We start from the raw sequence: 12,674 nt of genomic DNA, 5'->3' as shown, positions 1-12,674 counted from the left end.
TCTGGTCTGACCCAGCAGAGACACTGCTTATGTTCTTAAGGAGAGACCTTAGCCGTCTGAGCCAATCAGGGCCTTGGGCTCCTCCCTCTGTATCCCATTTGATGTATGGGGAAGGGCCTTAGGCATCTGAGCCAGTCAGGGCATTAGGCTCCTTCCTGTGCATCACATGATGTACCGAGGAGGGAAGGCCCTCCATTTTGGATTAGCGGGCCTTGAAGCTGGAGGGACCTTGCTTCCCTGCTGCTTCCAACCTTTGAATAAGGTACCGGGGAGGGGGGGTTCGGGGGAGCATCCAATGACATGAGGGAATGGGCATCCCTTCTGCCTTTTTTTTTTTTTTGAGGGGGGAAAGGGGAGAGTAGGGGAAGGTTCATGGGGGGCCTCCCTCCTGCCAATTTTCCCTCACCGGGGGGGGGGGGGGGAGATAGGAGTCACCATGGCAGGAGGGAGTTGGCATTCCTCCTGCCATTTTTTTCTCACACAGGAGTTGGCATGTTGGCATGGCAGGAGCGGGTATGCCTCCTGCCATTTTCACTGCTGCAGAGGGTGAAGGGGTCAATTCAGGTGCTGGTTAGTCGGGGGAGATGTCAGGAAGGGCTTTCATCGGTGGTGGGGTTGCTTTTTTTCTTATTTTTTTTAATGTAACACACACAGCATCTGTGCCCATTAAAAAAAGGGTTAAACTATGGTTAGACAGATAAGCAAGTGACTGGTCTTGACCAGTCACTTTTTTTGGATCGCTAAAAGCGATCACTGTTTTTTTTGTGGATCAGGAAGTCATATTAGAGCATTATTCACTCTGCTAGTTTACATGGCATTTCAATATTAATGAGCTTATTTGTATGGTTGGATTGGAGAATGAGCGATTGTGCAGAAAATCATGCGGTGAGCTGTTTTCTCCATCAGGTCAATAAATGCAGTCGTTACTAAACTAGTCAAAATTGGTTTAGCAACGATCATTAGACGATCACTGACTTTAGTGCATCTGCCCCCTAATCTCTTTTTTTTCTTAAAGTAACTTGGATTAGTGTAACAGTGGAATACTGAAAGTTAATGACTTTACATTGTGATTGGATGTATGTAACAATACATGCTTACCTTCTCTCATGCCTTGGTGCAGTCTCTAACTCCTTTTGTTCTTAATATTCTTTTCCTATATTTTGGTTTGTATACGCTTTCTCAGCATTATCTGGTGATGAAGCTTGTCGGGAGTCTGAGGTTAATGCCAGGGAACACTTAGGACTCGGCCCCTCTCTCCAGTGTCGAGACGAAAAGCAGGAGCCTGTGGTGGTCCGACCATACCCTCAGGCCCAGATGTTAGCACCACACCACACAGTCCAGCCTGGTGCTCCTGTGACAGTGACAACTCAGCCAACCCATCTTGCTCAAGCAATGCCACTTTCTTTTCCTGAAGGGCTCATGAAGGTAATAGAATTGTTGTGCCTTCATACTTAAAGAAAGGTAGAAGGGGAAGAAAAACTGAAAAACTTATTTCATGATTCTTTTTTATGAAATACATAGTAAAGATATGTGGGAAATTACAAAATGCTAATACAAATTACAAATTTAGTGGCCCCAGAAAGACAAATTATCAAACACATACATTCAAGGTTAGGAAGAAAAGCATTGGTCACATTTACGAGTGAATACATAATTATGTTTATGACTAATGTTTTATCAGTGGTCTTAAACATCCTTAAAATTTTTATAAAGACTTTCCTTGGTTTATAAATGCTTGTAATGAGTTCTTCATAGTGGTAGATAGATTTGAGATTTTCTCAACCATTCAATCATCATAATTTCATCAACAATGTCCGCTGGTTTTCTATTTTTGGTCGCTTCAGAGCCTGATGAATTAACAAAATTGTTTACTGGTAGACCCAGAGCCTTCCTTCCAAAGAGAAATAAACTGGATAGGATGCCCAGTTTAGCCTTGCATATGACTCTGAATAGCTCTCAAATATGCCTGTGCCTTTTGACACACAAGTGACCCATAGTCCTGAGATCATGACACTGTCTCTTAACAAGTGGAAGGACCTCCCGGAAACATATGATATAGTTTAGCTGGTGTAAGATATCAGTGATGAACTGCTTTGATTGAATAGAGATCCCTAGTTCCTGCTCCCATTTGAATCTATGAAGCATGTAAGAAGGAGAATGGGTGGCCAGCAGTGTTCCCGCTAAGCTGCGCTGGGGTGCGCTGGCGCACAAAATATTACCTCGCAGCGCACAAGTTTCTCGTCACAGCGCACACAGTGTAGAGCACAGTTCTTCAACCGCCGGTCCGCAAACAAAATCTTGCCGGTCCGCGAAGGATTCGGTCCCCGCCGCAACGAAAGGCCGGCGTCAGCTGACTTGCAACTTCCTGTTGCAGTCGCTGTGCCGGGACTCCTGCCTTCCACCGCGTTTGCCTCCTGCCTTGTCTCCGCACCTCCAGACCAGCAGCGGCAGCTGTGTATGCTTTTAACTTCGGCACAGAGCTGCCCCTAATCAATAGTTTAGCGCGGTTTCATAAGGCAGCCTCGGGGCCTTTGCTAGGCCGGCCCACATCGCATCATCGAAGCGGGCCGGCTATCAAAGGCCCCGAGGCTGCCTCATGAAACCGCGCTAAACTATTGATTAGGGGCAGCTCTGTGCCGAAGTTAAAAGCATACAGAGCTGCCGCTGCTGGTCTGAACTCTTGGGCCGCTGAAGGAGGGCAAAAAGCAGCTGTCCTGGAGGTTTCCCTTCCTCTCGCCTTTACAGGTTCCTTTTTTCCACCTTTTTTTTTTTTCCTTCAAACGGCAACGGGCCCCAGCATCGACATCAATCAAGTAAGTTCCACTGTCAATCAAGCGGTTCTGCTCGGCCAAAGCTTCCCCTGTGACATGAGCCACCCTCAGGGGAAAGAAAGTGACCCACAAAGGTGAGGGGAAGGGGGGCAGATGATGGAAGTTGGGGGGGGGGGAGAGAGAGAGAGAAGGGGCAGATGATGGAATGGAGGAGATGAGAGAGAGAGAGAAGGGGACAGATGATGGAAGTGAGAAGAAGGGAGAGAGAGCAGAAGGCAGATGGATGTCAGTTGAGAAGGGAGAGCAGATGCTGAATGGAAGTGGGGAAAGAACACATACTGGATGGAAGGAGGAGATAAATAAAGGGGGAAGAAAATAGTAAGATAATGGAGGGGTGAGGGAAAGGGGTGACAAGCTGTGTGTAGACACAGTGAAAAGAGGGAAACGGGACTAAATAGTAAGAAAGAATTTAATTTAGATGGAGGCAGAAAATAGAGAAGGAAGACCAGAGAAGAAAAGGGAAGAGAGAGCAGAGAATGATCAGATCTGAGTGGAGGAAATGAGAAGAGAGATATGCTAAAAACCACAGGGGGGAGGGAAGGATAGAGATGCCAGACCATGAGGGGAACAGAAGGAAGATGATGGATGCTAGACCAAATTGGGGGGTGGGGGGGGGCAGGAGGAGAGATGGCAGGGAAAGACAGACAGTGAATGGAAGGGGCAGATGCTGGACTGAAGAGACAGAGAAGGTTATCATGCTGCTGTACCGGGCCATGGTACGCCCTCACCTGGAGTACTGCGTCCAGCACTGGTACTTTAAGAAGGACACGGTACTACTCGAAAGGATCCAGAGAAGAGCAACTAAAATGGTTAAGGGGCTGGAGGAGTTGCCGTACAGCGAAAGATTAGAGAAACTGGGCCTCTTCTCCCTTGAGCAGAGGAGATTGAGAGGGGACATGATAGAAACATTCAAGGTACTGAAGGGAATAGACTTAGTAGCTAAGGCAGGGAGAACGAGAGGGCACTCTCTAAAGTTGAAAGGGGATAGATTCCATACAAACGTAAGGAAGTTCTGTGGTAGAAAGCAACATATTTATTTGGCTCATAACTTGCTGGCGCCCGATATTTTTAGCTCACAGTGAAAAAAGTTTGCTCACAACACCCGCCCGCTTAGAGGGAACACTCTGGCCAGATATTTATACAAACAAGTTATAAGACCTCTTGTACCCTAGAGCAGTGTTTTTCAACCGCTGTTCCGCGGCACACTAGTGTGCCGCGAGATGTTGCCTGGTGTGCCGTACGGTCAGGGCCGCCATCAGGGCAGTACCACCAGTCTAGGGAGAGGGGCGGTCCGCCCCACGTGGACAGTAGAGAGCTGGACGGGGGACCCGCGGAGTTCAATACATCTCGAGCCGCGAGGCTCGTCTTCTGTTCCTGCCTGCCCTGCAGCTAACATATAGCCGATCGCAAGCGTTCCCCGATGTCAGCGCTGACGTCGGAGGGAGGGCTTAAGCAAAGCCTGCCCTCCGACGTCAGCGCTGACGTCGGAGAATACTTCCGTTCTGCTATTTGTGTGCGGCAGGGCAGACAGGAAGCAGAAGACAAGCCTCGCGGCTTGAGCTTCGTTTTGCTGAGAAAGTTGCAAAGATGGGCTGGTAGGCAAACACGGAACACAAAAGGGGGGAGGGAGTGCGTTTTGGACACAAGGCATGAACTTGGGAGAGAGGAAGGGAGGGAAAGAGATGCTGAGGTGGGGGAGGGAATGGGTTTTTGGACACAGAAGGCATGGACTTGGGAGAGAGGAAGGGAGGGAAAGAGATGCTGAGGTGGGGGAGGGAATGCGTTTTTGGACACAGAAGAAATGGACTTGGGAGAGAGGAAGGGAGGGAAAGATGCTGAGGTGGGGGAGGGAATGCGTTTTTGGACACAGAAGAAATGGACTTGGGAGAGAGGAAGGGAGGGAAAGAGATGCTGAGGTGGGGGAGGGAATGAGTGTTTGGACACAGAAGGCATGGACTTTGGAGAGAGGAAGGGAGGGAAAGAAATGGTTGTGTACACGGGGAATAGAAGAAAGGAGAATTTTTGGTCATAGGGAGGGAGTGAGGTACAGATAGTGGCATACCAGGGGGGGGGGGGCGGTCTGCCCTACCCCGGGTTTACGTCCCAAGGGGGTGCACAGCTGGCCACCCTCCAGTGTTGTCCCTAGGCCGGCAAACTGCGACTCTTTAGCCACTTGAGTGCCACCGTCGCCAACGGTGTTGTTGGCGGTGGCAGCATTATAAAATACTTTCTTTGTGTTTATTTGATTCCTATTCAAGAGAATTACTTTATATATAGTCAATATAGGCACAGAATTAAATTTTTTAACATTTTCTAATGGTGGTGTGCCTCGTGATTTTTTTCATGAAACAAGTGTGCCTTTGCCCAAAAAAGGTTGAAAAACACTGCCCTAGAGTACTCACAGAGGTCTTCCAAAAAGGATTCCTCACGCACCACTCATTGCATTATATTAGAAGCTGACAAAAAATGCTTTATCTGAGTGTAAGTATATACATCAAGGTGAGGAAGCTGAAATTCTTCTGATAAAGAATCAAGAGACAAATTGATCATCCTAAAAAAATTGTCCCAAAATAGCCAATCCCCACTGAAGTCTACCTAGAAAAGGTAGTGCTCCTCAGCCCTGGAAGAAACAAGGGATTGAATGCCACCAGAGTATGACGAGATAAAGGAGAAGCAGACAGAGAAAACGGTATCCCAGTAATAAAACGTTGAGTATATAGCTGGGGGTAGATCAACAGGAAGGTTATGATATTTACGAGGAAACTACATCAAATGCTTCAATTTGCGGGAACCTAACTTGGAAACACTCCAAAGCACAGCAAATTAGGAACATCCTGGGGAGCTAGGGATGCTTATTGTGCCAAACAAAACATATTAAATGGTCTTGAAGACCAGACAAATAAGATCTTGGAAGCTGAAGTGGTAATACTTCAAATAAATACATCAAGTGAGACAGAATATTAATCTTTAAGGTTGCAATTATTCCAAACCATGATAATTTTGTGGCATCCCAGCACTCAAGATCTCTGCTCAAATCATGCACCAATGGAGGATAATTAGCAGAGAAGAGATCAACAACATTCTTAGTTAATTGAACCACCAAATTATGAATCCTCGAGGAGGATAGAAAAGGAGGTCTATAAAGTATCCAAAGTAGCCTGGGATAAACCCAAAGCGAAACATGCAAGGAAATCAAAGGTCGAGTGAGGGGCAAAGAAAATCATCTGCAAATTATGCCAATTTATATTCCCTGCCTCCTACCAACATCCAGGAAATGATTAGATTGGCTTGTACTGTCTCAACAAAAGGTTCTATAACCATGGCAAATAAAATGAGGTATAAGGGGCAGCACTGCCCAGTACCCCTCACTAAGGAAAACAATTCCAAGTTTCCTCCATTGATATGAATACAAGCAGTAGAAGACTTATAAAGGGCTTAAATCCATGTAGGAAAAAAACAAGGGAAACCCCAAATTTCTGCAAAACACAATATAAAAAGGGCCAGTGCACCCTATCAAATGCCTTCTCAGTTTGGACACCGAGTAGTCACATAGGACAGTCCTTCCGTCGAGACAGATGAATCAAATCAACCTACATACAGGTCCTTTTCTTATCTTGAATTCATCTGTGTTTGATGATAATGACTTTTGGGGATCACTATGTTGCTAGGCTGTTTTATGAAAAGCATTCTGTTCTTTTCATTTGATATTGGATGTAGCATCGGATTGGCAGAGAGCACTGTGATAGATTGATGGATATCTGAAGTTTAAGCTGACTGCTTGCCGGTGATCTTTCATGCACATTCATTTGTGTATCTGGAGTGTATGATTAGAAACCCTTGAAGTCTGCAGTAGGCGACAGAAGGATGTTAATATTTGTGAAGTTATTCATATTCTTATCTCTTTCAGCCTCCACTGAAGCCCACTATGCCCAGCCGACCCATTGCTCCAGCTCCTCCATCCTCCCTCTCAGCTGTACCTAAGGTCCCTGGGCAGGTGACAGTGACTATGGAGAGCAGTCTCCCACAGTCGTCTGCTATTCCTGTGGCAACTATTAGCGGACAACAGGTTTGGTCTTTTTCTCCGAGTATGTAGTGGTGTAATGTTAAGTATAGTGCTATGAGCCTTTATTTATAGTTACCCAAAGATTTTCTTTCCTTCTATTTAATAAATCCACCCTACCAAATCTAAAAATTTGAACTAGGAATATTCCACATGATAGCAAGCAGCACTGCCACTGGGCTGGTCCCAACATATACTGTAATGGCAAAGTGCAAGTTCTATTTCATTGACTTATTCTCCTTTCCTACTGCAGCATCATATGACATAATGTCAGGAGGAACTGAAAAGTAATGAGCACTACTGACTCAGTTTATGTTGGGCAGCATTTACATGTCTAGTGGTGCTTTATAAATAATTTCTGGAACTTTATAGGTATGTTTGCCTTTTTGAATAATTGTAGAGGTTCTGTGTTGAGTACATAAGATTTAAAAGCAGAATCACAAAATACTTCATGCTCTTTCCCTGCACTACTATTTAATCACCTCCATCTTTTTTCTGTTCCTCAGGGACATCCCAGCAATCTACATCATATCATGGCAGCCAATGTCCAGATGTCCATTATCCGCAGCAGTGCACCTGGACCCCCTTTGCACATTGGAGCTTCCCATCTGCCAAGAGGTAAAAGCAATCTATGGCACATGGTTAATACCAGAGGAAAGATAACTGAAGCCCTGTTTGCATAGGATGATTAGGTAGGAATTGGGACGTCCAGGTAACGGGCGTTCATAATTTCCGCAGAATTTTACAAAAGGTTCTGCCTTATAAGGAAACCACCAAAGATGAGTTTGTTTGCCAACATTAGGGTGGGAGCATAAAATTTTACAAACCCATGTGCTCTTAAAAAAAAAAAAAATTACACCACTCGATGACATCTACATATAAGCTCTGAATTTTGCTGGTTCTTCATATTGGTGCTTACAGGCTATAAGAACCATCGGATTGATATTCAGCCCATAGTAATCCACCAGGGGCAGAGTTAGTCCCAGATATTCAATGCCAGGTCATTTTTGGGCACTGTCATTGAATAATCTGGGACTAATTCTTTAGGTGCTGGCCACTGGGTGTCATGTGTGTCTCAGCCGGAAACCACATAAGCCAGGTTTTTATGCAGTTCCAGACTGAATATTGACTGAGATCTGCATAAGTTCTGGCTAGGTACCCCCCCCCCCAAATAAAAAATCTAAGCCGCCCCCATCCCATTCTTCCTTAGCAAAGCAGCATATGAATCCAGAGACTATTGGGTATAGCTCACATCGACCAGCAGGTGGAGATAGAGACACTGATTAACAGTTGGCCTTAAAGCCTGGTGTTCTTCCTGTTGATTCAGTTTTGCTCTATCTCCCAGCAGGGGTGGAGCTATCTTTCTAGCTCCTGGATTATCGGGTGCATTGGTGTTCGTGTCTACTCCTCTGTTGAGACTAGCTCTCTTCAGCAGGATAGGGGTGCCTGGCTACGTGGTGCCGACTTTGGGAGTTATACCTGGGCCCTCCCAGGTCCCTTCTCCACCCTCCTCTCCGATGGATTGAGGGGTTTCAGTGAGCTCTCCGGTGGTGGTTTCTTCATTCTAGTTTACAAAAAAAAAACCCACTTCTGTACTTCTTGCTTTTGCTGGGCTGTGCCGTTTGAGTCGGCGTGCAGTACACTTGTCGGTGACTCAAAGAGTAATCTCTCTCCTTCAGTCGTTGGGGTGGATCGTAAACTTTCCCAAGAGTTCTCTGTCCCTGTCCCAGTCTTTGGTGCATCTGGGGGTCAGGTTCGACACTTGTCTGGGGAAGGTATTTCTACCACGAGATCGGGGAGAGAAATTGCAGTCTCAGATTCGGGGTCTTCTCGGGTCACCCAGACCTCGAATTTGGGATTATGTACAGGTTCTGGGCTCGATGGTGGCGACTCTAGAGGTGGTTCCCTGGGCTCGGTTCCACATGAGGCCTTTACAGAAGTCGCTTCTTTCTCGATGGTCCCCGGCGTCTCTGGACTACAATCGGCGTCTCCAGTGGAGTCCTCAGGCGGCTCGCAGCATGCTCTGGTGGCTACGCGAGCTTCATCTTTTCCGGGGAATGCCGCTAGCGACGCCGGAATGGGTCCTGATCACGACGGATGCCAGTCTTCTAGGCTGGGGGGCTCAGTGCCTGCAAGCTTCAGTACAGGGGGTGTGGTCCTCGGAGGAGGCCCAATGTTCAATCAATTTACTAGAGCTGAGAGCTATCAGGTGGGCGCTTCGGGCGTTTCAGTCCCTCATTCAGGACCGTCCGACCAGGGTCTTTTCGGACAATGTCACGGCGGTGGCATATATAAATCGTCAGGGGGGTACCCGGAGTCCTCGGTTAGCCGAAGAAGCAATGCTGCTGTTTCGGTGGGCGGAAGTGCATGTTCCTCTTCTGTCAGCGGCTCACATTGCGGGTCACGAAAATGTTCAAGCAGACTTCCTCAGCAGAAATCTGCTCGATCCAGGCGAATGGGAGCTGTCTCCTCGGGCGTTCGATCTGCTGGTCCTTCGGTGGGGGCTTCCAGCGATAGATCTCATGGCCTCGCCCCGAAATGCAAAGCTACCTCGGTTCTTCAGCAGACGCAAGGAGAGGGGCTCGGAGGGGGTGGACGCATTAGCTCTCCCGTGGCCTCCGAATTCTCTTCTGTATGTATTTCCTCCCTGGCCGATGATAGGTCGAGTGTTGCATCGCATCTCGCTCTTTCAGGGCAGAGTGATCCTGGTGGCTCCGGATTGGCCACGTCAGCCATGGTACGCGGATTTAATTCAACTCTCAGCAGGCGAGCGGTTAACGTTCCGGGTGACTCCGGACTTACTGACGCAGGGTCCAATCTCTATAGAAAATCCGGCCCAATTTGGTCTTACGGCCTGGCTATTGAACGGTCGCGGCTGAGAAAGCGGGGCTATTCGGAACAGGTTATTTCCACTCTGCTTCAAGCTAAGAAGCTGTCTACTTCTGCCTCCTATGCTAGAGTCTGGAAAGTTTTTGAGTCATGGTGCGGAAGGCAGGGAATTGCGCCCTTTCGGGCATCTCTATCGGCTATTCTGTCGTTTCTACAGGAGGGCGTAGCTAAAGGGTTAGCCTATAACTCTCTGAAGGTTCAGGTGGTGCCATTGCCTGTTACAGGGGCCGGGTGTCTCGCTCGAAGCTCGCATCGCAGCCTGACGTGGTTCGATTCCTCAAGGGGGTTCACCATATCCGACCGCCGTTGAAGCGTACATGTCCGGCATGGAATCTTAAACTTGTCCTTAGGAGATTGCAGGCGGCTCCTTTTGAACCGCTGGCTGCGGCGACTTTGAAAGATGTCACGTTGAAAACAGTGTTTTTGGTAGCTTTGGCTTCGGCAAGACGGGTGTCAGAACTGCAGGCGCTTTCTTGCAGGGAGCCTTTTTTGCATATTTCGGATGCGGGAGTGTCGGTGCGGACAGTGCCGTCCTTCCTTCCTAAGGTGATTTCTTCGTTCCATTTAAACCAGAGTTTATTCCTTCCGTCCTTTCGGAAGGAGGATTGGGGAAAACGATTCTCGTCTTTGCGTTTACTAGATGTTCGCCGAATGGTTTTACATTATTTGGGGGTGACTAACGACTTTCGTCGCTTGGATCACCTGTTTGTGTTATTCGCGGGAAAAAATAAGGGAATGGCTGCGTCCAAAGCTTCCATTGCTCGTTGGGTCAAAGAAACTATTGCGTCGGCTTATTTGTTGTCAGGGAAACAAGTACCGGAGCGACTTCGGGCTCATTCAACTAGAGCCCTGGCCACGTCTTGGGCGGAGTCCGGTGGTCTGGCTTTGGAGGAAATTTGCCGGGCGGCTACTTGGTCGTCTGGAAATACCTTTTCGAAACATTACCGTTTGGATGTGGCTGCCCGTGCGGAGGCTAGTTTTGGCGCTTCGGTGATTGCGGAGGCAGCATTGGCTTCCCACCCAGTTTGAATTGGCTTTCCTACATCCCAATAGTCTCTGGATTCATATGCTGCTTTGCTAAGGAAGGTAAAATTAGGTTCTTACCTGATAATTTTCTTTCCTTTAGAAGCAGCAGATGAATCCAGAGCCCCACCCCAGTGGCCGTTCTGTCGGTGTGTTCGTTCGCATATTTCAGTTGGGGTATTGTTGGTAATTGTATTTTTGCATTTCTGAATTACACATGTATTACTGGAATGAAGTTTTGAAGGTGCTCATTCTCCTGTCTCGGGATGCTTGGGCAAGGTGCATAACTGAATCAACAGGAAGAACACCAGGCTTTAAGGCCAACTGTTAATCAGTGTCTCTATCTCCACCTGCTGGTCGATGTGAGCTATACCCAATAGTCTCTGGATTCATCTGCTGCTTCTAAAGGAAAGAAAATTATCAGGTAAGAACCTAATTTTACCTTGTACCTCCTTCAGCCTACTTCTATGGATCCCTGGTGGTCTAGGGGAAAACAGGCTGCTATGGGCTCTGGTATTGATATAAGAAAAAAATAGACATAAAAATACATCTTACCCAATGTAAAACTATATACAGAAAAAGGGTAACACAATGTTTCCCAAAACTTGTTTCTACCAAAATTAAAAAAGTGCTACAAAAGCTACTCCTTCTATGTTTGTAGTACACAAATCCTCTATAATAGAACCCATGCGCACTTAGGGTTTTGTGATCCCTGCCACTGTGCTGTGTCCCTCCATGCCGAATTCCATTTCTGGCGCATGGGGTGGCTTGCGACGCAATTTCAGCGGCAGTTTGACTCCTGCGCTGCCAGGATGCCTCTTCTCACCCCCCGACCAGCAAACGCAGCAGCCGTGGTGCATTTGCTAGGCTGGCCCAGCCTAGCAAAAGCCCCGAGGCTGCCCGGGCTAGCGGATGCTGGACAGGGGAAGCAGGGAAAGGAGAAGGCCTACTGCTGGACAGGGGGATCATGTAAGAGGTGCTGCTGGACAGGGGGGGGTAAAAGGAAGGGAGAAGGCCTGCTGCTGGACAGAGGGAGGTAAAACGAAGGGAGAAAGGCTGCTTCTGGACAGGGGGAGCAGGGAAGAGGTGCTGCTGGACAGGGGGTGGAGGTAAAAGGAAGGGAGAAGGCCTGCTGATGGACAGGGGGAGCAGGGAAGAGGTGCTGCTGGACAGGGGGAGGTAAAAATAAGGGAAAAGGCCTACTGCTGGACAGAGAATAATAATAATAATAATTTTATTCTTATATACTGCCAAAGCCATAATAGTTCGAGACGGTTTACAATAAGAAGAGCTGGACAATCAGTAATGATAGGCACAATGTAAAGTCATCGAATACATGTAAGCAGGATACAGAGATAAAGAGGATCTGGAACAATCAGCGCACGATCAGTGAAAATAGGCACACTGTAAAGTCAACAAATACATGTAAGCAGAGTACTGAGAAGGCTTGAGAGTTCTTGGTTACAAATCGGTTAGAGTATAAAGAGAAAGGGCTTTAAGAGTTCTTAGGTTACAAATTTGTTGTAGAAGTTTGTTTTTACTAGTTTCTAAAACTTAGATAGGATGAGGAGTGCGTAATGTTACCCAGCCAATTGTTCAGATGACCTGCTTGGAAATCGAGTGTTCTGTCCAAGTATCTTTTATATCGGCAGGCCTTTATTGTTGGATGGATAAACATGTGGACTCTGCTTGAGGCCTAATGGAACAATCCAAGTTTAAATGAGAGAGCAAGTACATAGGGGCCGAACCAAGAATATATTTGAAACAAAGACAGGCAAATTTGAATAGAACTCTTGCCTCCAGGGGCAGCCAATGAAGTTTTTGATAATAGGGGGGTAATGTGATCCCATTTTTTTATACCAAAAATCAGT

At 47.1% G+C, this 12,674-nt stretch overlaps 1 protein-coding gene across 4 annotated transcripts in view; it reads left to right on the top strand.

Moving 5' to 3' along the window:
- SAP130 (Sin3A associated protein 130) overlaps positions 1–12,674 on the top strand; it is a 239,210-nt gene that overhangs the window by 38,839 nt on the left and 187,697 nt on the right. For all 4 annotated transcript variants that reach the window (XM_033958364.1, XM_033958365.1, XM_033958367.1 and 1 more), the window contains exons 3-5: positions 1,184–1,425; positions 6,739–6,897; positions 7,398–7,509. In XM_033958364.1, coding sequence (XP_033814255.1) covers positions 1,184–1,425; positions 6,739–6,897; positions 7,398–7,509 — 513 coding nt within the window. The remainder of the gene's footprint in view (positions 1–1,183; positions 1,426–6,738; positions 6,898–7,397; positions 7,510–12,674) is intronic.

The sequence above is a fragment of the Geotrypetes seraphini genome, chromosome 9 (assembly GCF_902459505.1).
Source record: "Geotrypetes seraphini chromosome 9, aGeoSer1.1, whole genome shotgun sequence".
In the NCBI taxonomy this organism is placed as follows: Eukaryota; Metazoa; Chordata; class Amphibia; order Gymnophiona; family Dermophiidae; genus Geotrypetes; species Geotrypetes seraphini.
The sequence above is the reverse complement of the archived record's forward strand: the minus strand, read 5'-3'. Positions and strand labels throughout refer to the sequence as shown.